Source organism: Grammomys surdaster, unplaced genomic scaffold, assembly GCF_004785775.1.
Source record: "Grammomys surdaster isolate TR1022 unplaced genomic scaffold, NIH_TR_1.0 60, whole genome shotgun sequence".
Classification (NCBI taxonomy): Eukaryota; Metazoa; Chordata; class Mammalia; order Rodentia; family Muridae; genus Grammomys; species Grammomys surdaster.
The window spans coordinates 1242260-1268643 of record NW_021604562.1 but is presented as its reverse complement, the minus strand read 5'-3'; the positions used below and the strand labels follow the sequence as shown (position 1 = coordinate 1268643).

General features: G+C 44.8%; 1 protein-coding gene across 2 annotated transcripts; it reads left to right on the top strand.

The window, feature by feature from the left end:
* Window positions 1-1121: 1121 nt before the first annotated feature.
* Sash3 (SAM and SH3 domain containing 3) lies at window positions 1122-15829 on the top strand. 2 transcript variants are annotated; one of them, XM_028766437.1, is made up of 8 exons: window positions 1122-1385; window positions 8535-8630; window positions 8990-9136; window positions 11711-11852; window positions 13005-13153; window positions 13312-13521; window positions 13676-13826; window positions 14338-15829. In XM_028766437.1, the coding sequence occupies exons 1-8, from the start codon at window positions 1329-1331 to the stop codon at window positions 14526-14528; spliced, it is 1143 nt and encodes a 380-aa protein (XP_028622270.1). In that variant the 5' UTR covers window positions 1122-1328; the 3' UTR covers window positions 14529-15829. The 2 variants fall into 2 exon arrangements, with proteins under 2 accessions (XP_028622270.1, XP_028622204.1); XM_028766371.1 differs by having other exon boundaries at window positions 14335-15829.
* Window positions 15830-26384: the final 10555 nt, after the last annotated feature.

Sequence of the window (26384 nt, the reverse complement as noted above, 5' to 3'; positions counted from 1 at the left end):
CCTCAAATCTCCCTCAAACCAATGTTCTGCCTCCTGTACAGTATGATTTTTTTTGTAATAAATAAACTTCTGTTTAGACAGAGGTGCTAGATGCTGGAAAAAAAGTAAAGGATATTTATCTAAACAGCGTGATATCCAATTATGGAGACTTTTTTGAAGTTTCATTTTATTTTTCATTTGATAAAGCATATATGATGCATACCAGTTGCTTTGTAGTAAACAGGAATCATTGAAAGTATTTAAACATCTACCACAATTGCTCAATGGTAGCAAACGTACCTGGCATGTGTAAGCCATAGGTGAGACCTCTACGCAGTGCAAATCAACATTGCCATTGTCGTTGTCATCATCATTTGCTGAATGTAACCCACAAGATGGGTGCAGTGCCCAGGCAGTTGGTGAATGCTTTTTGAATGGGGCACCTGTTGTTGACATGGCATCGCCTTCAAACGTTTCTCAGTTGTTCTTGTGTGAGCTGGTGAGTGTTGTGTGTAGACGCATCTCATTTAGAATGAAAGCCATATGTGTGCTGATGGAAATGTGGATAGTTGCTGGATTGATAGCTGTAGAAGTGGTGGATACAGGGCTATTGAAGGTTGGAGGGCTGACAGCATCATGGAGATGTTTGCAGTATCTGTAAAGGTAACCACTATCAGGATGATGAAGCAGTAGAAATCTCTAAAGAGATGGGAACTTTACCAATCCTAGCTAAGGTGAGCTGATGACAGTAGGGATGGTAGGAGGGATGATGGCTGTGGGGATCACAGTTGTAGGAGTAGTGGCTATCTGGTAATGGCAGCAGTAATGATGACTATCAAGATGATGGCCATGGGGGTGACAGTAACGGTAATCATAATCGCAGTAATGACTTGGAAGATGCAAATTGACTGGGGGCATTTACTCAACAGGCAGAGAGATTGTTCACCTTCTGATTTCTGACATTTAGTCTGTGAGTATAGAGCCTGAATAAGCCAGAGAGTAAAAGGACTGTAGTGGATGTCCGGAGACAACAGGATTGGGGCTTTTCTCTGTCTATTCAAGTCAAGATCTGTCTGCATCAGAATCTCTGGAGACTGAAGCTGGGACTTCCTTCCTCCCTAGAGGCCGGCAGGGGCCATGATTGCTGTAAGAGCAGGTCACGTGGCAAGGTTTCCTGTATGTTGCTCCTACTGGGTGTCCATGGCCCGCACCCCCAAGCTGCCACTGCAGCAGTGAAGAGTAGCAGCCCAAGGCTCAGTCTATGCCGTGCCACCTGGCTGGTGCTGGGGAGGCTTTTGCATCTTATCACCTTGGAGAACAGAGCAAGAGTACCATCTCTGTAGAGGACCATGTTGCGTCGCAAACCCTCCAACGCCAGTGACAAGGAGCCCACTCAGAAGAAAAAGGTGAGGAGCATCTTTGAACGCTCATTCCTTCCTTCTCTCCTCCACACTCTCTACCAATGCCTTCCTGGACTCTTAGAAGGTGGAAATTGAACCAAGGGTATATGTTGAGCTTGTAGGTGAGGGTTCTTCCAGAAAACAAGGGGCTGGGGCTTAATGTTCACTAGAGTTGTAAAAGTACAGAAGATACGTTCTAAACTCTGGAATACAGAGCTATAAGTTGGGCCTTTGGAAGTCTAGAGTTATAGACTGAAGAACTTAAGGGTTAAATCCACAGACTTCAGTCTGAGAATTACAAAATAGAGTGCTCAAGTTAACTCCAAAGAGCATAATTAATTTTGTCTTCCCTAGCCCTGGTTCTGTATCGTTTCTGCTCAGCGTGTCCTCTTGGGGACTATCTCATTCAAAGGGCCCTCCTAGCCTTCTCACCCAAGGTGGTCACAGACTCCCTACTCTTTGGCAGGAGTCATAGCCACTGCCCACTGGGCTCAGATCTACGACAGCTCCCCAGAACACTAGGCATGAAACAATAGGTAATTTTCAGACTCAGGAAAAGAGCCCACCAAAATGCAGTGAAATTCCGGGCTGGGGGTGGTTGAACAGGTTCTTTCTGGGCAGGCAAATTTATGAAAAATGAGAAATGAAGCTGATGACATACATGGTGAGTAGGTGTGAGAGCTAAGGAGGAAAAGCTCGTTGGGGGAGGGAGGCAGATTTCAAAGTCCAGGGAGGAAGGTAGCTGTCAAAAAAAATGGCTGAAGTGTTCACCTTCCTGAGATGGCAGCTAGGTGAATGATTCTTGATGACTCTGTTATATCCAGGTTTCTCTGGCTGTATATAGAGAGTTCATTTTATGGTAGGACTCGCCCAGGCAATCAGCCTGTCTGGACTGCATGTCTAAGTGGACCACAGGAATGGTCCAAAGCAGGCCTGACTAGATCCAAGCACACAGTCAGGGCCTCCAGGACTCTCACTGTGCCATAGCCAGTTTCCCATGGAAACTCAGGTACACTGTGGGGGATGCCCCCTTGTCAGAACAGTTCCCAGGCAGTAGGTGACAACTAAGAGACAGGCTCAGAGCACTGGGGTGTGCATCCTGTCCCATCTCTCAGGATCTGGTTGGCTGCCGCTTTTGGCTGTACTCTTTCCACTTCAGCTGCTTCTTTAAGGTTGCAGTGGTGGTAGGTGGAGGAGGGGGAGATTTGTGAGTATTCACACAGGGCCTTGTCACCCCACCCCCACCCCGCCAAAACTAGGCCCCAAAGGCTTGTCATTGGCTGCCACTCCTCAAGAGCAAAGCCACTTCCCCTTGCTCTCAAGCTTATGAGAAAAACAGAGACTGCTATATAGACCCTGGTAGGCCCCAAACCACAGGAGAATCAGGCTGGAGGAAAGAGTCTGAGAAAGAGCTGACACTAGGGCCCTATGCCACCTCAGGCAGAGGTGCCCCAAGGCATGCAGAACAAGAAATCCCTTTCCTCTCTCTTGGCTCCAGTTACTCAGATTCTGCTTTTGGCAGATGGGCCTCTGGGAATTCCTCCAGGTTTCTTCTAGAAAAGTCTGTGGTCCGCATCCTTTAGAAAAGAATAGTCCACACAAACTGCACCTCACCCCTGCCAAAGCCTTCGGCAGCCTCCAGGAGGCAAAATGAGCTTGCCTTTACATACCCAAGATCCATACTATAAAGATGCCCTTAACACAGGCAAACATCCAGAAGGTGTGGCATCATCCCAAGGCCCAGAGACATGAGCCAGCTCCATCTTTGATTGCCAGGTGACTGAACTCAAGTCCCTTCCCTTTAGAAACTGAGATGATGTGGTAGAAAGGAATACACCTGGATAAAGGAAGCTCCTCCCTCCTATTCCTGTCTCATCTCCTCCTTCAGCCAATGAAAATATACTGGGGAGAGGGGCAAGAAAGTGAACTTAGAATCCTGCCATTCAGCTATAGAACCCTGGACAGTACTTCCTGTGGGCTCCAATTTCTTCACCTCTGAAAGAAAAGGTGATCTCTAGAGGTAGGGTTCACTGGCATAATAGTTGTGAGAACACTCTCTCACGTGTGTGCTTCTGCCTATAAGGGGGTGTTTGCTTTGGTATGAGCTCCAATGGAGAAGGCACAGCAAAGAATAAACCAAGGTCCCAGTCTTGAAGTACAGGAAGCAAGACCTGACAGCATGGAGAGCCTCACTGAGGGAAGGCTTGTCAGCTGCCATGTGCTGCACTCTGTACTTTAGTTACGGCTTAGCTTGCTGAGTTTTCACCTCAGAGTAGAGACAGGTGTATACTGATTTCACATTGGACACTCCGACTGGTGACATTTGCTGGAGCCATCAGAGAGAGTGAGTCGCAGAGTTCCAACCAGGGTGCTTAATTTCAGAATCTTATCTCCTTTTCTCTGTATCCCCTTGTCCCCTAACTGATCTCAGAACCACTGGGAGACAGTGATACCCACAAGATTCCGTCCCCCAGTAGAACTCTGCAAGGAACACCCAGAGAGTTGTGGACTGAGAGATGGGACAAGCCAAGAGAACAGAGGAGGCAGTAGGCCTTAGTTATAGTAGATTCAGAACATGGTACCTGCTGTGGTTCATAAGGATGAAGGATGCTCCAGAGTGGGAGGGATTTTCCCTTAGCTGCTCTGTGGACACTTGCATCATCTTCAAGTTGCTCTTACTTCCATCAAACATCCATGTCCACGTCTAAGAAATGGAGAGGGATTTGTTCTAGACCTGTCTTCCTTAAAGACAGCCCTTCTCCAATGAACCCCGATTTTCTAGTCTCCCTCCAGAGGAAACAGAAAGAAACCTAGGCTCATGTTCAAGTGTTAGGTAGTTGCCTCCTTCCAGTCTCTTTCTTTTCTCTTCCCCAATACTAGCACATTGCTCCCCATGGGGGGGGGGGGTTCCTCATGTCATAGATCTAGAGTAACACCCCAACAATGCATGCTCTGTAGTCACACTACTGGTTGAGCATCCTTATTATGAAAATCTGAAATGCTCCAAACTCTGAAGGATCTTGAAGACCAACATGATGCCCCAAGTAGATAATTTCATATCTGACGTCATGTGAAAGGTCATGGTCAAAAGACAGGCTCTATAAAATTACCTTCAAGCTATGTATATAAGAACTATATGAAACATATACAAAATTCATGTTTAGATGTCACATTGCCAAAATAGCTCATTCTATGTGCAAATATTTGATTTTGTCTAAATTGGAAGGGCTAACAATGTAGCTCACTTAGTAGGATGCTTATCTAGTATTCAGAGACCTCTGAGTTCAATACCCAGCAACATGTAAACTGAGTATAGCAGCCATGGACTTGTAACATGTAATGAATATTAGTCATCCTCTGCTACATAACAAATTAAAGGTCAGCCTGGGCTACTTGAGGCACTGTCTCAAAAAACAAAATCTGAAATGTGGACTACTTTCTGGCTTGCTCATTATAGATAAATAATACTCAACGTGTGGCTCCCCATCATTCACAGGAGAATGCCTACATTCTCTGGCATGACTAGCAAGGACCTTCCATGGCTGTTTCTGCTTTGCCTCCCAGAAGAGCCACGGGCACACCCACTATTACATCACCTCAGGCTATGCCTAGCTCTCACTCATTCAAACTTCCTAGCATTGGAGGAATCTCCCATCTCCTGCCCATTCCCATGTTCTTCCTCCACAGTTGTTCCCACATGTTCTCCTGGAGGCTCCAGGCAAAGAGTGCCTGTAGTCAGCACTATACCCAGTCCCTTTCTCTCTTGATGTGGGGGCAACTGCACTAGCTGTGAGGTGGCACAAACATGGTAATCACATGACCTGCCAGGGTCCCAGACCTGGGTTTAGGAGTGCCCCACTCTTGTGTCTCCACTACCAACCATGGGACTCTGCTTAGAACACTTAATTTCTCTGCATCTCCATTTCCTCTGCAAAGAGCTGGGGGTGTAATATGGAGTTGATGATGCTGGAATAGGCTGTCATCACATGTGAAGAACTTGGCAGGCTATTGGGCATATGGGTGGTAGTTAACCTTTCTATGATGGTTTTACATACAGACAGAGGCTAGGGCATGGACTAGTGAAACAACTTAGAGGGCAGTTCAGGGCATATGTAGGAAAGATGTGCCACCTGAGGCACTGGGCAGTTATGAGAGTGATCAGAGAGGATCTCTGTAGGTGTGCTACCTTTGAAAATGGAGGAAGAAGCATTTTTTTTCATCTGAATATGATATCCATATGGTGAGTTTTCATTAAAATAGATATCCCCAGGTAGGCAGCACTCAGCTCAAGAAAAAACCCATTTCTGAAATTCCAGAAACTTCTCTTACAACCCTACCTGTCACCAAATACCCTCCTCCCCAAGGGTAACCACTTAATTAAGGGTCAAACTTTTGGGAGAAGCTAAGCTGTTTTCACCAATTGTGTTTTGGTGAGATTTAGTCATATTTTTTAGAATAAATAAAAATGATTCTCATACAGTTAACCCGTTCTCAGTTGATAGATGTTTGTGTTGTCTCCAGGTAAACTGAATCTAAAGGGGATTTCTCCGGCAAGTGCTAGAAGTATAGTGTGTTTTAAGTGAGGGAAATCTCCAGGTTAAGAGTTTGTAAATGTGTCACACAAAGGGCTAAAAATCATAAACCAGTGTTCCAGGAAGGACAGATGTGTCAGGTGACATCCCGAGTGCTGCATGTTTATATACTTGGTTCAACTTGACAACAGCTCAGTGCAGCAGAGGTTTTTGTCTTTGTTATACTAATGAGGAAACAACAGCACAGTAAATAGTAACTTACACAGCTGGTCAGTGGCAGAAAAGAAGGTTTGAAAGTTTAAATAAGTCACATGAGGCCACACATACCAGTCATACAGGAGTTGAATTTAGCAAGGCCCAATGCCCAATGTGTAGCTGTTTCCAAGAGGCCCACGTGCTTTCCTTAAACATAATGCTTCCTCGCTCGCCTACGAAACTCCTAACCTGTCCTCACCCCAAAAGAAACACAGATGATGATGATGATGATAATCTCATGGATTTTAACTCATCTCTAGGCTGGGTTATCTCAAGGTGAGCAAAAGTCAAGATAGTGGGGCTGCCCCTAAAAATGGAGGAAGGCCTGATTAAAAAGCCACCTTAGCTGACTCTTGCCTTCGATAGCCTAAAGTACATATGTGCCTGACATATTTATGTTTTTATTTATGTATGTTTTTGTTTGTTTGTTTGGACTAAGAAGTGGCCAGCTGGGCCCAAGCCCCAGAATTATCTTCATGCCCCTTTTCGGTTGTCTCCTCATGCTTTGGGCTTAAGCTCAAACAGGGGAGCCATCACAAAAGCCTGGGAGTCAAAGGCTTCTTCTCCCAACCTCCCAGACTACAGATTAATGACAGGAAAAGGCCCCAGGGAGAGCTGTGATTGGAACAGCCCAGCAATGAGTTTACTCTTCCCTAACAAAGCCTGCTTCCTACCTCACGTCAACCCTCCTGCTTGCTTTCCAGCCTCCAAAGTCCCTGGGGCTTCAGGGGCGACTCTCAGCCTCCTGGTTTGGAGACTAGGCTAAGCAGTTATGGAGGGAAGGCCACAATAGGCTCCATGAGACTATAAATAGCAACCTAGCCTGCTCTTCTTGGGCCCAAGCCAGCCTAGTGCCCACCCTCTCTCTGTTCCCTCTTTTCCATGCAGTAAGAGGGGGAAGTCATCCAGGCAGCTGTATCCTACCATACAAGAAAAGGAAATAGATGCAAGGTAGAGGAGAGAGGGGAAAGAAAAAGAGGAAAGAATGGGGTGGGTGGGTGCTAAGAATGGAGGAGATGCATGGGAATCATGGAAATCACCACATGGCCAGACATTCTTCTCTGTGTATCCACTCACGGTCCGGCTTTCCAGGTCTCTATCACAAAGGGAACTGACCGACTAAGGCTCCAGGCACTGCACGTATGTGGCCGGATGAAACTAATTTCTGCTTGGCCTGACTGCTGACCTAGTTTTTGGTCAACTACCTCTAGGAATACATGACCCTGAAACCCAGTTGCTGATTCAGCTTTGGTCAAGACCCAAAAAAATGTACCAGACGGCCACACTGCATCTCATAGGAGTTGGGACAAGTTGCACTTGTTGAGGGCTAGGTGATACTGCCCTCTGTGCTGGGGCAGGAGGTTGTCACTGGACACACCCCCATTTAGTAGGAAGAAGGATGTGAAACCTTCAGCTTTAGTCAGGGTTTGGAGCTCCGGTTCCTCAAGCCCTTATCTTGGGTGTCTGCAGTCTATCCTCACTCTATCTGTCTGGCCATCTGTGAACTCTGGTTCCTGTGTGTGTCTTCTGGTCTTGTCTGTTTATCATGACACAGGCTTAGCCTCAGCTCTTTGTGCCTGCAGCTACCCCAGTTACCTGTCTGGCCCTGTTTTCTGGCCGATATCTCAGCATGTACATGTGTATACAGTTAAAAGATGACTTCCTGTAGATAGTCTCATCCACACAAACAACAGGCCATACCTCAAAGTCCAAGCACTGGCAGAAGCTGGCAGCTGTCACGTTCTCACATCTGTGCCTGAGGTTAAAGGCTGAGATGAATCAAGAGAAAAAAAATGGTGGTTTTTCTTAAACTAAATTAGCTCCAATCATTTATGAACCAAATCTTTGGGCACCTTCTATAAGCAAGCCTGTGGTTTTTCTAGAAAGTGTCATGCAAGCATCTGGTGGGATTGTCTTTCTCTTCCTGAGACATGAGTTCATCAGTCTATAGGCCTGGATATGTTTGCCCCTGTCCCTGTGTTTGCAGCCTGGCTCAGTGCACAGTGTGGAAGCCAGAGGCACGCTTTTGGAAGGGATCTCAACCCAGTTCCCTTCTGGCATTTTTATATATGCTAAAGCATACATTGACTCTGACCCATTAAATCTTTCATGCCAGGGTTCTCTGACCAAACGTCGGTGGTGGAAATGTGGGTTTAGTCTGGAGCTGCATTGAGGTATGAGGCACTTGACGTCAGAAGTCATTTGTTCTGTGGCTAGGAATAGAACAAAGACACATCTTGTCCCTTCTCCTCAGGGTTTTTGTTGCTCTGCCCAGCCCTGGTGTGGGCGTGTGTGCCCAGAGGGAGAAGCTATCCACCCCTGGGGCAGTCGTTTTAGCACTACTGATTAGAGCATCTGCTTCTTCCAGCTCTCTCTTCAGCGCTCCAGCAGCTTCAAGGATTTTGCCAAATCGAAGCCCAGCTCCCCTGTGGTGAGCGAGAAAGAATTTAACCTGGATGATAATGTGAGTTTCAGAGATTCAGAGTCTATTGAGTCTGGGAAGAGGGGGTGGCAGGGGAAAGGGGAGAAAGGAGAGACTAGTAAAACTGGGATAAGGCTTTCTTAACACAGTACCACTTTTCCTCGGCACCAAATTCCTGTGCCCCCAAATCCTACATGTATTAATTACATAGCAGAAAGCAAATTAAATCAGAAATTAATAAGGCTGAGAAGAGGGTTCGGCCTGGTGAGAACGGGGGTGAGGTGACTCTCTCTCCAGTCACCTCTACCTAATTCAGGATCCTGAAGACTTCTTTGTATACCAAACCCTGGATCCAAGCCAGTGTCACCATGGTCCCTGTACCTCTTCTTTTCTTGTTACAGATTCCAGAAGATGACTCAGGTGTTCTTACCCCAGAGGATTCTGGGAAGAGTGGCAAAAAGTTGGGAAAGAAGTGGAGGGCAGTCATTTCCCGAACCATGAACAGGAAGATGGGCAAGATGATGGTGAAGGCCCTGTCAGAGGAGATGGTAAGGCCTGGAATTCAAGGGTGGGCTGAGGCCAAGGAGGGTTAAGGCGGCCATTCTGGAGGGAAGTGAACAAGATCACCTGAATAGTCACTACTAAAATGTGAATACGCTGCCCAATGCAGGCAGGGTGTTTGAATGGAGGGGATTTGGGGGAGGGGAGGGGCTAACACCAGCACGGGGAGCAGGAGGCTGGCTAGGAAAGGATTAAGTTTGAGGAAAGATGAAAGTCTGGGCAACAGAAGCTTCCTGTAAAGATGAGTAGCTGAAAGGAAAATGAGCTTTCCTGAGCCGTAAAATTTGATTGGAAGAAACCCCTGGGATTGATTAAGGAGAACTGATTCCAGGAAAATAGAGAGAAAAAAATAGATGCTCTTCTGTTTACCATGTGGTTGCATCCCGATAAGCCATAAGTTGACAATGCCATGAGTCGAGAATGCCTACCCCCTAACCTAACCCAACACTACTAAGCCTAACACCATAGCACCATGCAGAGCTCATGGTTGCCGGCTGATGGAAAGCTATGACTTGCTGCTGCTACCCAGCAGCACCAAGAGGTTCACACTCCACAGTGCCAACCAACCTGGGCAAAGATCCAAATGCAAGATGTGATTTCAAATGCGGTTCCCAGTGAAAGGTATCACTTTTGTAACCATCAGAAAGTCGAACAGATTGTAGAGCTGAAGGGTGGCTCAGCAGTTAAGAGTGTACATTGCTCTCTCAGAGAACGGAAGATTGCTTCCTAACAATCATGTTAGGTGACCTAAAACCACCTGTAATTCCAGCTCAACGTATCCAAGGCCCTCTCCAGGACTCCCAAGACACTTGCACTGATATGCATGTACCCACCGACAGCATCCCATCCACTCATGTACATATATATATGTATATATATATATATATATATATATGTGTGTGTGTGTGTGTGTGTGTGTGTGTGTGTGTGTGTACACATATATATATAATATTTTAAAAATAAAATAAATCTTTAAAAGAAAGATAAATAGATGGAACCATTGTTAACTCAAAGACTGTAAAGAAAATGGAGGTTGCTAACTTCAGCCCAAGGAGGAAGGTGATCAGATGGAACAGGAACAGTCCGAGTAGCTTAGAGCACACAATGGACTGCTTGTGCTTGTGGCTCTTACAGGAGTCTTGAATACTGGAGCAAGCTCAACTGGCTTGTGAGAGCCATTGGTCAATTGTCAAGAATTTTGCAAGGCAGTTGTTAGAAATCAACTTCTATAGACTGACAGAAATCAGTGGTAAAGTACTTGCCTAGCATGTACAAAGACCTGGATTTAATCACCAACACTAACATACACACACAGAGGGGGGGGGCAGGCAGAGACAGAGATACAAAGACACAGAGAGATAGAGAGATAGCTTTAAATCAAATACATGCTATTAAAAATAAAGATTGTACTAACTAGAGTTACCAGTGCTGTAATGTAACATTATGACCAAAGCAACTTAAGAAGAAGGAATTTGGCTTACACTTCCACATCATAGTCCATCATTGGAGAAAGTCAGAACAGGAACTCACACAGGGCAGGAACCTGGAGACAGGAGCATGCAAAAGCTATGGAGGGATGCTGCTTACTGCCTTGCTCCCCATGGCTTGCTCAGCCTGAACCCAGGACCACTAGCCCAGGGATGACACCACCCACAATGGGCTGGGCCCTCCCTCATCAGTTACTAATTGAGAAAATGCTTTACACTTGGATCTCATGGAAGCATTTCCTTAACTGAGGCTCCTTCCTCTCTGATGACTTTAGCTTGTGTCAGGTTGACATAAAAGTAGATAGGACAAAGTTGATGCTAAAAATCTTCCAAATTTGTCATCTAATTCCAGCACAACCTGTTATTCTTACACATGCTACTGGCATGTGCATATATAAGTATCTATGTAACGGAGATAACCTAGATATCTCTTTTGCCAGCTCATCCAGGGACATGCGATTGTACCTGGGTGTTGATCACTGATGGGGCAGAGTCACAACACAGGAAGTAGCAAATCATCTAGTTTTTTTATTCTAAGAGAACCACCTGATAAACAATATCATCCAGATGCACTGATCTGAGACGCTAGGAACTCTGGAGTCAGGCAGCTTTGTTGTTTCTCACAGGCCTTGACAGAGTTATCTATCTCAAAACCCAGGCCACCCACACCACTTATCTTCGGGTATTACTTCAAGGATTAAATGAAATGGCAGGCCAGCCTGGCATACAAGAATGTGAACATCTGCTCTCTGACATAATTGTCTGCCTGATAGGGTCATGAAAACAGCTCCAAGTCCAATCTTAGTTGCTCTGGCTTCTTCTTCCTGTCCATCAGCACTGGAAGCTGACAAAGCATGTCCACTCATTGCCCTGGGGGCCTCTTTCTGTAACATAGGAAAAAGAGGTCTGCCAACCCCATTTTTACAAAAGAGGAAACTAAGGTTTAGAATGTGGTCACTTGAGCCTGTCACCAAACTGTGATCTGAACCAAGGTCATACCCAGTTCCATTGCACTGGGGACTTGGGCTATGTGACCACAACTTCTTCTCAAAGCTTCCAACACTCTTTCTACAGGGAGACACGCTGGAGGAGGGCTCAGCTTCTCCAACATCTCCAGACTGCATCCTGGACAGCCCTGGTCCTGAGAAGATGGCCCTGGCCTTTTCTGAGCAGGAGGAAAGTGAGCTGCCAGCTCTCAGTCGCCAGACATCAACAGGTGAGTAGGGAAAGTAGGTGGACGTCTGCCAAATCTGGAGGAAAGAACTAGACTGGGGCAGTGCCAGGGGCTTTTCTGGGAAAGGGTTGAAAGAGAAATGCATATTTGTCTTCTACTTACTGGAACCTTCTTAACCTACTTCACATTAAATCTTCACACAACCTGATAGGACTTGTATTGTTATCCCCACTTTGTTGATATGGAAACTGAGGCTCAAGAAAGTTAAGTGACTTGCCAAGTGACCCACTGTTAAACTCAGACCTGCCTTGCAGGAGCTCCCACTTGTTATCTCAGGCCTGGAAAGGTCCACGAGCAGAAGAGGAACCTCATTGTCCCCTTAAACCAGCCTGTCCTCAGCTGTCCAAGGGGATGTACATGCTACAGTCCCCTGAGTATCTGAAACATCCCATCCTGAAGTCCAGAGATTGGACTTTTCGGTTCTTAAGAGTCATGCTCTTGGACCCACGAGCTCTGTGTACTGAGCTTATGATACCACTGAACATCTAGAAGTTCAGGGGCTAGCCTGAGGTACCTTGGCTGAGGAACTCCCTGAAGAGTCTTTTGTCAGTCTTTCTCTAGCTCTACAGACACATTTCTCTGCCTCCCACTGAAATCAACTTAAAATGCCCTTCTCAGGTAGAGCGAGTATGCCTGTGTCTTCATAAGGCCTTGCTACTAAGTGTTGTCTTATAAAATAGAGAAAGTAAAAGAATCCCGCAAGGCATGTCTTCCTGTGTGGAAGGAGCAGTATAGTGAGAGTAAGAAGAACCGGAGTGTAGTAGAGCCAGTCCCACCACGTATAAGTGAGAGGCCTTAGAGAGGTCACGCTGTCTACTTGGCCTCTGATTTCCTTACCTGTTCAGTAGGACATTCGCCTTGCTGGGCCCCAAGGGCTTCCTGGTTTTGACCATTTTTTTAGCCTGTGAGTCAACTCTCCAGTTCTTCATTGTCTAAAGCCCTAGAGGTAAAAAGCTACGATTCACCAGAATGGCTACAGGGATGGATCCAAACCATGTCTGCACTTCCTGCTAGAGTACAGCTTGTGTCTCCAGTGTGTTTCCTTGGGGGCTCCCTGTAGTGCCCCTACTAGGCACTGCCTAGCCCAGCTGCCTTGAGACAAAGACATGCTCCCTCTCTGCCCATCTCCTGCAGGCAGTGAACTCTGTAGCCCTGGCCCAGGCTCGGGAAGCTTCACAGAGGAGTCACCTGCTCCCCAGTACACGGGGCCTTTCTGTGGGCGTGCCCGAGTCCACACTGACTTCACTCCCAGCCCTTATGACCACGACTCATTGAAACTGCAGGTAAAGTTGGCATCTGGGTCCCGCCAGAGCCTGGCAGGCTTCAGCCATAAAGAAGGAAAGCGAAACAAAAGCCAAAATATGAAAGTATCAACAGAAACCTAGTGACACCTTCCTTCCTTCCTTTCTTCTCTCCTCGACCCCCTACCCACACCCCCCAGAAAGGAGATGTGATCCAGATTATTGAAAAGCCACCTGTGGGCACATGGCTGGGCCTGCTCAATGGCAAGCTGGGTTCTTTCAAATTCATCTACGTGGATGTGCTACCTGAGGAGGCTGTGGGGCCTGTACGTCCCAGTCGCCGACAGAGCAAAAGCAAGAGACCCAAGCCCAAGACTCTGCATGAACTGCTGGAACGCATTGGCCTGGAGGTTTGAGTTGGACTTGCATTAATGTCTGGGAGCAAAGGAGGCAGACTTGCCACTGGGATGGGGTCAAGGGGACAGCTGCTAACGTGCAGAGGAAAGGTTCCAGGTAGGGGTGGCTTATAAAGGACACTGCTGATGGCCTGCCTCTACCCACCAGGAACACACATCCACCCTGCTGCTCAATGGCTACCAGACACTGGAAGACTTCAAAGAGCTGCGGGAAACACACCTCAACGAGCTGAACATCATGGACCCACAGCACCGGGCCAAGCTGCTCACGGCTGCAGAGCTGCTGCTGGACTATGACAGTGAGTGTGGCCTTAGTAGGGGTGGGCATAGGTTTGTACTCTGACTGCACTCTGCCCCAGAGCCCCCTGTGCAGTAGGAAGGCACTTTTCCACACTTGTGTTTCCAGGAAATTTTAGGGGAGGCCCATAAGTCATAGGGGTAATCAGGTCCAACTCCCTTTTGGATCAGAAGAGAGATTAAGCCCAGAGAAAGTAAGGCATTTGCATGAAGCTGAGTAAGAGCCCCAGAGTCCAAGGCCAGGCTGCTTGGTACCAGCTCAGTGCTCGAGATGTTGGAGCTCTTGGGCCTGGGAACAGCTTCCTACCCACCTTGTATGCGCGAAGTTGGGAGAAGAGAAGGAGAGGCGATGGAAAGAGTCAGAAAAGCTGACTGCCTACAAGACACTTGCCTAGGGTTCCCAGCCCATGACCCGGCCCCGAGGGCTTCTGGAAACACCCTGCCACCCCACCCCTAGCTTCACCTCCATCCCTTTAAGACCAAGTCCCTTCATTTTATCTTCATTCCCAGCAGCTGGCAGTGAAGAGGCCGAAGAGGGTGCTGAGAGCAGCCAGGAGCCCGTGGCGCACACAGTGTCAGAACCCAAGATGGACATCCCACGTGACTCTGGCTGCTTTGAGGGCTCAGAGAGTGGGCGTGATGAGGCGGAGCTGGCAGGCACAGAGGAGCAGCTGCAGGGGCTCTCCCTGGCTGGGGCACCTTGAAGTGAAGATGGCCTTCAAGGCCGAGGCTGAGCCCTAGCTGTAGAGACTGCAAGGATGGGTGTGGCCTCTCATAATGGCATAGGACCAGAGGACTGGTGCAGAATCTGGGCCTACTTCCCCAGGGAGGTTTATGGCTGAGGGCCCTGCCAGGATGCTACAGGCTCACATAGAGTGGATAAAGGGCTGCACAAAAACGACATATGCTACCTTTTGGACACTCTCCCTCCACCAGTGACTGACAGTATGGCCCCTTCTGGCACCTCCCATTCTCCCACTGTGACCATACAAGTGGGGCATCAGGGGACCTAGCCATGCCATGTGATCATGGCTCCCCCAAACCTTCTTACCCTCACACCACTGTCACACGGCTTCTAAGAAGGAAGCCAAGCCACTGTCTCAATCCACTCTTTAAGCCCTGGGGAAGCTTGTTCTTTCAAAGGACCTCAGCAGGACATAAGTGAGTCTGAAATTCCTTCAATGAGGTTTGAAAGAAGCTTCACACCCAGTCTCCACTATACTTCTCAACATTTTAGAGGTCTGATCACTAAGTCACAAGACTTGAACTCTGTGCTTCTTTTGGCTTCAGCCTGGTTGGGATTCGAATGGGCAGTTACTGAGAGTCCCACCAGTTGACACTGTGTACTGTTAAATATTTGCTCTCCAGCTCCCTGCTATCCAGGACACCAGTGAGTAGGCTTCTTGAAGAGGCTGGAAGAGCCTAGGGTTTCCAGTGAAATAGCTCCTCCTTCTCAGCCATCTCATACATTCCCGTGTGACCCAAACTGCCACCTTTCCCAACTTAAAACAATGCCCATAGCTCATATGATAAGTGTCTTCACCTGTTTCTTGGCTCCTTCAAATGAGATTTCCTACAGGCTGATTGAAGATGGTGACACCTGGCTTCCAATGACACAACTGCCTCCTGCAAGCCAGATGCGGGTATGGACCCAGGCTTGGTCATTTATGTGGATCTTCCGAAGCAAAGGGAGCCTTTTGCTTGACATTGGAGGCTCCACTATAGCCAACACTGCTCTGCTAAAGGTTTTAGTGTCCTAAGCCCAAAGGATCAGGAGATTATCACAACTATTACTGGGGTACCCTTAACTTCAATAGCAAGAGCAGTCCTTCCTGAAGCAGGGTCAACTGTGCCCATCACAGGTAGGGCTACCTGCTTAGTAAGTGGGCATGCTTCTGATCTACTACTGGGAACATTTATAACTTCTAGTTTGGGCAAAGGAATTGAATGTATATAAGGAGAAGCAGGATACAAGTTAGTAGCAATAAATATAAATAGAACTTAATTACTGCCGCCTGTTTTCTTTCCTATGGAGAGAGGGTTGGGGCAGGGATAGCTCCCAATTTAAAGCTGATCTCAGCAAAATATGCATTCATTGTCCTTTCAGGGGCATCTTTCCCCCTCCCTGAGGACGCAAGTATCCTTGACTATGCTAACCTAACTCTCCATCTAAAGCTACAGCTGGCTCTGTGTATCCTTCCACAAATCCCTACTGAGAACAGGGCTCATATGACCATAGCAACAGGCCTTGTTGGAGTCTAACAGCTGGCAGGGGAAAAGCTACCTCTCTCTTCCTACAATCACTTAAACAGGAGCCCTTTAAAATCCTTCATCCTTGTGAAGAAGGGTCTTCTACATTGGGGAGGGGAGTTTACAGGGAACAAAAGTGGAACAGCTAGGATTTGCAGGGCTTGTCTTCTAAAGCCTTCCTCCTGAGCCTCGTCTTGGACACATTGAAGTGTCAGTTTCCTTCCTTGGAAGTGACATGGTGGAGACCCTGGGCTTCCTTCGTGCATTTCCTGAACTAGGAAGGGCCAATTAGAGTGAGATATGCTCCCAGAGTAAGTATGAGGCCACTCTACTTCCAGGCTGTTCAAGCATACTGCCCCTAGTGACTCTGGGTATCAGAACGCTATGAGCATTATCTTCGCCCAAGAAATAAGTGCCCAGAGAACTATTGAGTTGTTGTTGCTACCATCACTGAGTACTTACATATTGAGATAGCAATCATCACCATGGTCATCATCATCATCCAATTTACATAGGAAGAAACAAGCTGAGAAGTTAGAGATGGTGACTAGAAAGTCACAGAGCAAGATGTCTACATGATACCTAAGCCCATATTCTCTCAAAAATTACACTTATTGGGGTTGGGGATTTAGCTCAGTGGTAGAGCACTTGCCTAGCAAGTGAAAGGCCCTGGGTTCAGTCCTCAGCTCTGAAAAAAAGAAAAAAATACACTTATTTTGTATGTATTAGTGATTTATCTTCATATGTGAATATATAAATATGACAATATGCATGCCTGGTGCCCAGAGAGGTCAGAAGAGGGTGTTGGGTCATCTGGAACAGAACTTACAGATGTTTGAGAGCCATCATGTTGGTGCTGAGACCTGAATCCAGGTCCTCTGTAAGAACAAGTGCTTTTAACAGCTGAGCCATCTCCCCAGTCACCAACCCCATGTCTTTAGACCCTATTTTACATTTCTCCCTATCCAACAAGCTTTGCAATAGCTGTGGGCACTTCAAAAGAAATATGACCTTTTGACACGGCCTTTCCTCTTCCATGATTTATCATACAAAAGAAGCCACACAAGTGTACAAAGACATCTTGATAAAGATATTCACAACAATTATGTCTGTAAGAAACCAAAAACAACACAAATGGCCAATTATGCTACCCTCCATGTGTTCATGCAAGACTATGCAGCTTCTAGTAGGCACCATGTTGAAGCAAACTAATGAACCAAGGAAATCTTTATGACTTTTCTGTACTCTTAAAATTTTAAATGATATATGTTCAGCTTTTTTTGTAAAAGTTGGCCATATCAAGAAGAAAGACAAGTTATATATATACATACATATATATATATATATATATATATATATATATATATATATGGAAAACATACAGAATGAAAACTGAAAAAAAAACTGAAAAGGTCAGCCCTAAAGGTGAAGAGCATAGAGTTGGAATTGAGCCAAGGAGAGCTTCACATTCCACATATGTGTTCTTTTTGAATGGTGAAAGTATTTAACAACTTTCTGTATATGAAAAAGGAATAGTATGTCACGTTTTGAAAAAAAATAAAAGTTATATGCTGATGCACAATGCTTGGAAGGCTAAGCAGGAGGATGTTGAGTTTTGAGATCATTCTAGACTACATAGCAAATTCCAGGCCACCAGCCTGTGCTATAGAACAAGAACCTGTCACACACACACACGCACACACGCACATATACATACATATACAAATATAAAGATTTAACCAAATTGACAAATCAATAGTTCCTAAACTTCTCCCTTCCAATACAGGAATGAAATTTGTGGAAAGATGAGGACTTGAGTGACTAATGCCCAGAGTGCTTTAAAAACTATCACCTGCCCCAGAGGCTCCAATCAGAGGAAATCCCTAACACCAATTGGAATGTCGCTCAGCAGCAGCGCTTGTCTCACCTACTATGCACAAGGACTTTGACACTATCCCCAACACCATAAAATCACAACATGATTTTACAATACAACTCCCAGTAGTGGTTATTCTATTAGTGCTAAGATGAAGAAAGGGAAATATTGAGAAAGAAGCACACGAGAAAATGATGTTTTGAAACCTTCTCTTGCCCTGAGGAGAAGGAAAGCTCAAAAATACTGGATTCATTTTGGTCAGTAGGTCAATTAGAGACTAAAAGGAGGTAGGCACAAGATGGCCCCAGTGATTGCAGGAAGAACAGGAGAGGGAATGCAGACAGCAGGCCAAAAGATGACCGACAAGAACAACAGTGTCCAACAAGGCTACAGGGCAGCCCAAAGGTCCTTCTCCAGGCAGGCTCGTCAAACCCTCTTGTCCACCTGCCTGAAGTGTTGGGAGATGGTACAGAGTAGTACCCTTACTCTGAGTTCAGCAAACTGAAGTCTGGGGTCCAAAAGACTGATATGGACTTTTTGGTGGTCCATATCTCAAGTGAGAGACTATACCCTCTCACTCCAGCCTGGATTTTGGAGGCCTAAGAGACTGTAACTAGTGTCTCACTTAAAAGGATGGGAAGAGGGAAAATCTTTGCCCATGAGCTCAATAAGAGCCAGAGGAAACCGGGATGTCCTCTAGAAAAGATGGGCCTAAACTTTGAGAACTTGGGCCAACCTAAGTTCAAGCATTAAATGTTTCTTACTAGCTGGGTTACTTTAAACAGGTCATACAACTTCCTTAAGTCTCAATTTCCACATTACATCAAGAAAGTGGGGAGAAAAATAAGGCCTGGATTGGGGGCACACACCTTTAACCCCAACAAGCAGGAGGCAGAGGTTGTGAGTTTGAGGCCAGCCTTGTCTACATATTGAGTTCCAGGACAGTCTGAGCTACATAGTAGTGAGACCCCCGTCTCAAAATACAAAAAAAGAAAGTGAGGATAATAGTGTTAGCCTTGTGATGCCAGTGCATGTACTTAACAATGAATAATGCATTGGAATGTCCCTATTTTGCACCACTTTGCCACCTCCATTCCCTCTTTCTTTCCTTCTTTTTTTCAAGGTACATCTTTCCCAGAACTCTAGGTAATAAGTTTTCAAGGTCTGGCACCACCACTCACTAGTTCCATGACGTCAGAGAAATTACAAACATACTCCTTTCCTAAAAAATGGGGATAATGGGCTGTAATAAAAGTGGTCTAATAGGACATTTAGAGAAGTAAACATGTTAACACATACTAATTTTTTGGCATTCTGTGTTAATAACAGTTACAGTTATTTGACCTTTCTTAATTTCCAGAGTCCTGAGCTCAAGCATAGGCAGAGAGGCCATGTCAATACATGTGTCTGTAGACAGCCAATCTCACCTGCCATAGCCCAGAATCAAGCGGATCCTCGAGTACCTAAGGAATGTTGGGTTTCAAAGGTTGATTGAGAGTGTCAACTCCGATTACCAGGGAAGCTGATGATGGAGATAAGGTCGCTGGAAGGAGTCTGGAGCAGCCCTGAGCTCTTGCCAATTTATAGATGGTCAGTCCTAGGCATCAGATTCCCATGGGCTACTAGAGAGAAACCAGGGGCCTGATTAAAGATGAAAGGGTTCAAACCAGCTATTGTCCAATTCAACGTGATGGGCACATTTTCCTTCCTTCCATGAGAGGGAGCCGCTCTTGGCATTGGCACATACATATAAGCTAAACTGCCTTGCTTCTTACAAATTCCATGTCTCATGAACACTGCCTAAGACCACTCCAGGCAAGTTCTGACCAGGTCGCCACAGACTCTCACCATTCCCTCCCCGACCTGCCCCCAAGCCCTATGGCAGTGTGGGTCAACATATGGCAAAGGCACCAAACCCTGCTGGTAACCTTCCTTGCAGCTTCTGATTCACTCTCTAACTTTTCACAGGAGTAGGGGCTGCATTTGGACCACAGGGCCCAAGGCCATTGAACTATAAGACAACAGCAGTTTTTTTTTTAAGCACACAGATCACCATAGTCCCAACAGGGCCCAACACTTTCCACCCCCACCCCTCCTAATTCAGGAAATTGAGGATGACGTATGAGGTTTCCAAGCTGGGAAAAAAAGTGGTTCTCCCAGCTCTCTCTCACAATAGAACCTACCTTCGCTTCTCACACAACAGTAACCTCATTAGGTATTATTCAGACAACAACACAATCAAGTGGGAAGGAACTACCTCCCCTCTGGACTCAGCCAAGACTCCTCCTCCAGGAAGTACTTAAATACATGCAATTCTATAGTACTTGATATGTAGGCTTCACCTTTTCCTATAACTTCACAGTGACCAATATAGTATTTATATACCATTGCCTCTGGGACCTGCTAGGGATAGCGTCAGAAAGCCAGAATGAATCCAAGGCAACGGCCCTCACAAAGGCACAGACAATTTGATTGTGGGAACTGGCAAGGCAACTTCCTGACTTTCAATACTAAAGAAACCCCACCACCAGTTCAACCTAAGTGCAGGGGTCTGGAGAAAGATCGAAGAGATTTAAGTTTGAAACAAAAACTCAGTAACCACACACTGTCAACCTGACTATATATAGCCAGGTCCATAAGATGGAGAAAGCATCAATCCTGTAAACTCCAAATGGCAAATAATCCCAAAAGCCATTGCTGTGTGTCAACATGCTTAAGAGAGAATGAGGCTAACAATGCAGTTATTCCTAAGTTAACCCTAGCACAGAGGTTCTCAACCTCTTAATACAATTCTTAACATTGTGGTGTCCTGCAACCATAAAACCATTGCTCCTTCATAAATGTAATTTTGCTAGTTATGAATCATAGTAAATTTCTGTTATTCAGGACATCTGATATGTGACCCCTGTAAATGAGCAGTTTGATTCCCAAAAGGGTCTCCATCAGCTTGCGAAGCACTGCTTTAGCACATGGTCAATACTCAGAAAGTATTTACAAAATGTGAAACAAATCAAAGGCTTACTTCACTCAAATGCCATTTGTAATAATCCAAATTCTTCCTGTTTATACCCACTTAACACAAAAGGAATGGGTTATACTAGAAAATGCTCTGGATTTTGAAACTGGCACATCTTCCTTTTGGTCTCAGCTCTACTGGTAACTCTTTCTGTGACTTTGCATGAGAGAGAAAGATCATGAATATGAGAGCACAAGCAAGCAGCATGGCTAGGGCATCGATATACTCCTTTCAGCTCTGTTGGTCAACAAAGCCTGTATTTCATGACAAACAATCATCATGTATCTTATCTGAACACAAAACTCTACATTGGACTAGACAAATAACTACCAATAGACAAACAGATGGGCTTCAAAAAAAGCAAACAGTGGGGGCTAGGGAGATGGATCAGCAATTAAAAACACATACTGCTTTTGTAGAGGACCTGAGTTTAGTTCCCAAACTAAAGTTGGGTGGCCCACAACTCTTTGTAACTCCAAATCCAACAGATCTAACACCTTCTTTGGGCCTCTGCAGGCATTGCACACATATGGTGTAATCTCACATGCAAACAAACACATATATACATAATGAAAATAATAAGTATTTAAAAACGAAAACAAAGAAACATGGAATGCCAAGGAGGTAACGCTATTTCATCTTCTGGAATTGTAAAACCATGTCTACATTTAGGGTTCTCTCATTTCCAGACCCATGAGAGAAAGCCCTAAGCTCTAACTGATTGATTTATCAGAAAAAGTTTTGGTACCTAATGAAAATGGACCAAGGATTTGGACAGATAATTCACTGAAGAAATACAAATGTCAATAAATATACATAGATGAAAGGTGCAAAAATTGTTTACTGTCACTAGTAACCAACCAAATAGAAAGTGCAAGACACTCAGGAGTTAGACGATCAAATGTCTGCACGAAATGTCTGAATGGCATGGGCTGAAGCAAGCTTTTTAATACACTGCTGACAGAACAAATTGTGACAGCCTTTCTGTGCAATTTTGTCAACAGCTTGGGATGTAACAGTTCTGCTTCTAGAAATATATAAAAGTATAATCACAGATATATAAAGAAATTGATTGTGCCATTATTTATAATAAAAAATTGGAAATTCTAAAATGTGTGATTCTAGAGGGAGGGCCTTAGACATATTGAAGAGTCATAGAGAAGTATTTTCTTTTTTTTCCCCAGATACAAGAGAAGTATTTTCTAACAATTCCTAATGATATAGAAAGTGATAAGTTAAAAAGAAATCCGACTTTAAAATGTTATTTAGGACTTGGAATACAGCTCGGTGACAGAGCGCTTGCTTTGGACATGTGAGGCCCTAAGTTCAAGTCTAAGCTCTGTAAAATAATTAATAATAATAATAGTAAATAAAACTACACTTCTAGTTGAATCACTTACAGAGATGGGGAGCCTAGAAAAGAATATACCAAAACATCAACAGTGATCTTGGTGACGTTTCTGGGAGATTTTTAGAAGTTCGCTTAGTTTCAGCAGTGACTAGATTTTTTTAAGCGCATTAAGGGCAGGAGAGGAGGAAAGCTTTTTTTTTTTTTCTCTCTCTCTCTAAGCTTCCTAAATATTTGAGTTAGAAAGGAACCTGAGATAATCTGGTCCACTGGTTCCCAACCCCAACGCTCTCTTGCTATATGGAATATGTTGCATGGTACCCTTTACCACCCTGAAATGAACTGCAAAGGTTAACATCTATTTAAAGCTTCAAACCCATCAATAGTATGTATAGTTATTCCTCTATCCATGCATTACTGGTCCTGTCACCCCAACTGTTAGGGATACCACAATCCATAGGTACTCACATAAAATTTTATAGTACTTATATAGGACCTTAGGTACCGCTGCTCTGTATACTTCAGGTCATTTGTAGATTACTTATAATAACTAATGCAATAAATATCTTATGTGAATTGTTGTTATACTGTATTGTGGAATATTGACACACAAAAGTCTGTATATGCTTAGTGCAGATGCAGGTTGCTTTTGTTTTGTTTTGAGACAGGGTCTCACTGTGTGTGTAGCCCTGGTTGGCCTGGAACTCACTATGTAGACTAGGCTGGCCTCAAACTCACAGGGATTTACCTGCCTCTGCCTCCTGAGTGCTAGGATTAAAAGGGTATGCCACCACTGCCAGGCACAGATGAAGTATCTAAGAATATCTTAAATCTAAGCTTAGTTGAATCTGTGAATATGGAAGTCAAGGAAAGGAAGAGCCTACTGTATTAGTTATACTATGAAGGGAAAAACTTTAAAGAAAATAATTTATAAGCTAGTATATCTTAATATAAATACTTGAGAATGATTATTCCAAGACATAGAATAATAAAGTACAAGGTATGTCTTACTATCTGTAGAATCACGGTTGAATGCAATATAAACAGACTCACGCAGGTAGGTTGTGCTGGCAACTTCAATACCCATGAATGGCACTCCAGAGGGTGACAAGAATAGCTCCCAGCAAGTTTCCAAACAAAGTAAAACACCACCTTTCCACAATCTACATACTGGCAGCATTCCTGGAAACTTAGTGTATATTCACATTACAAAATCATTTTGTATTCATTTATGAAATTATTAAGAACGATGATTATACCATTTTCCCACCTGCATGAATTAATGCTCAACAGGGTATCTGAAAGTTCTTGAGATGTATATGCATACTTATTCCTCTTTTATATTTTCCCAAAACATACAATTCACCAATACTCTTTCTTGTATGTTGGGCTGCAACCTTTAAAACTAATGATATTCAGAGTTAGAGCCTTTGAGAACAGCAAGAGATTCCTAGAACGTATTCTCAAAAGTAATACAAATGCCTTTTGAATTACTGGGAACATGATTCTTTAGTAGCACCATAAGAAAAAATATTATTTTTAGGGGGAAAAATACCTATTAACTGTGATCTCTTGGTGTTTTTCTCTAGCCTGGCTCCAATCTCAGGAGTATAAAATGAACTGAGTTGGAAGAAAGGACTAACAGGGCCAGGCTACAGGGAGCAAGGAGGAGGCTAAGTTGCTAGGTTACCACTTGAACCAATCTAAGTGGTCCCAAAGGAGTACCAGAAACAGGATAGGTCTCTCTCTGGTCCACTAAGTTGAAGGCTCTCTCAAATCTCAAAGGAAGGGGAGGGGTGTTTTCCAAAGGTGAGGGAGGGGCCCAATCACTCATACTAGACACAAGTAAAGAAATGAGACAGAAGCACAAAGAAACAGACAGCCCTGTATTTCTAAAACCATTCAAGTCTCCTTCATTAATTGGCTTCCCCCCAAAAGAAAGATTTCTTTATTAAGAAACACCAGAGAGTGAAAAACCCCAACACATACACATTTGTAGGCTCACACAAAAGTGCAGACATTTACATATTAAATTACTTTTAAGTTAGAAAATAGATTTAAAAACAAAATACTTTTCTCTCAAACAAGGTAAAGAGATTTGGTCAGTAGGAAAGGGACCTTACGGGTAAGGACAGGATGGTCAGGATGGCAAGAATGGAATTTAGCTGCTATAGGATTAGAATTCACCTCTAATCCAACCCTACTCCTGGGAAAAAAATGCAAAAGGAGCAATAATGATCTCAGCTAGGGCCAGGAGGGCCCCAGAGCCAAAAGGGCAAACATTTCCCCTTCCCTCTGAGGGTTTGGATCAGTGCCAACCATCCTGGCCTGGGGAAGTGGGGTGGGTGCATAGGAAGTGCAAGGAATGGGGAGGAAGAGAGCTGGAGAGAGTGTCAGCCATTGAAAACATCAAACAATATAAGGCCTCTTTCCCCGGAGAAAGATCAAGTCTTCAATCTCTCTGATCAGAGCTCAGACTAGGCCAAGGTCTTAAATACAGAAGATTTATTTAAAAAAAAAAAAACAGAGAGAGAGAGACAGAGACAGACAGAGAGAGAGAGAACACAAGGAGTGTGAGGAAGCGGATTTAAAAAACAAAATAACAAAAACAAAAACAAAGAAAAAACAAAAACATTTTATACTAGAGATAAAAGATTTCCATTTTGATCCTTCCCACCAGAAAGAGAAAGCTCTTCTGGCTAACCTAATGGGCAGCAGAAGAGTAGCTGAGGTAAGTCGAGGAAGGAAAGAAACCCATCCTGGCTCACAAGTGGAGATAGGCTGAGTACTGATTAGAAAGAGAGTCCCATGAGGAACAGGTTCATTCGAAAAAGCAAAACCAAACACGCGTGCACACACACACACACACACACACACACACACAGTAGCTTCCACACTCTCTATGGTTGCCCTAATTTTGAACTAACTGAAATTGAACTGTAAGAACCAAACTGAGAGAGAAAAAAGGGGGGGGAGGAGAAGCAGATAGGAGAGGAAGCTGAATCAAACTCTCTCCCAATGACTCTCTCCCCCAGAAATATTACATTCAAATCTTGCAATAATCAAAAGAAAAAGACACAGAGGAACCTGGGAGCAGCCAAATTTCACTAATTACAAGTAACCGGAAAGAGTGAACTAGGAGTCTTGAGTATAGACCATTTGAAAAGAAATGCATGCTATCACTTGTAAAAGATCACTAATGGAACATTTCCAAGGGAGGTCCTAGTGAGCCTGCTTCAAAAGCCAAGACCCACTTGCAGATAACAGTGTCCATCTACTTAAAACAGTATCCTAATGAAGAACATGTTCTCTTAAGTAAGTGGAATCCCTCTACTCTCCCAGTCTTCTTCACACTGTATATTGCTTGGAAGTCCTGTGTTCATAGTCCAGAATAATATAAACTTCAGCCCAGATTTAAGGAGATCAATGGAGAGGTTGAATTTGAGAGGTGTCTATCTCTTGAACCCAAGGGTACCCTGGAAAACGGAAATATGGGAAGTAACAAGCAACCCCTTCTACCCTACCCGCCCACCCCTGACCCAACACACAAACACATTCACAACCCCATGGTGGTTCTTGAAATGGAAGAGGAAGGAGGAGACAGGCATCTTGCATTAGACAGAGTTTAATCACCTTCAAATAGATTAAAAGTCGTGGTTTGCACCCCTCCCTGTCCCCGTAAGTCATCCAGACAAGACCCTGGCTTAGAAAGAGAAAAAACACAGGTGCTCTAGGAAATATAGCCACACATAATACATAGATCTTCTTCCCTGAAATAGTGCAGGTCCTGAGCTGAGCTGCCTGGGGGGCTGTAGTCCACCCCCAGGATGAAGTGGCTCCAGGACTCTGCCGGTGGAAGTGCTGGAAGAGTAGGGGCTTGGATAAAGCCCCTGGTGTAGTTACCGTTGCCAGAGATGGGCTGAGGCCTTGGAGTGGGATACCCGGGAGGATAGCAGTGCTGGGCTTTCCCTCACTCAGCCAAGGCTTAATGGAAGTACTGTTTAGTCTTTTTTCTCTCTCTCTTTTTTTTTTTTTTGATGGGATGATGAGGGAGAGGAGAGGAGAGGAGA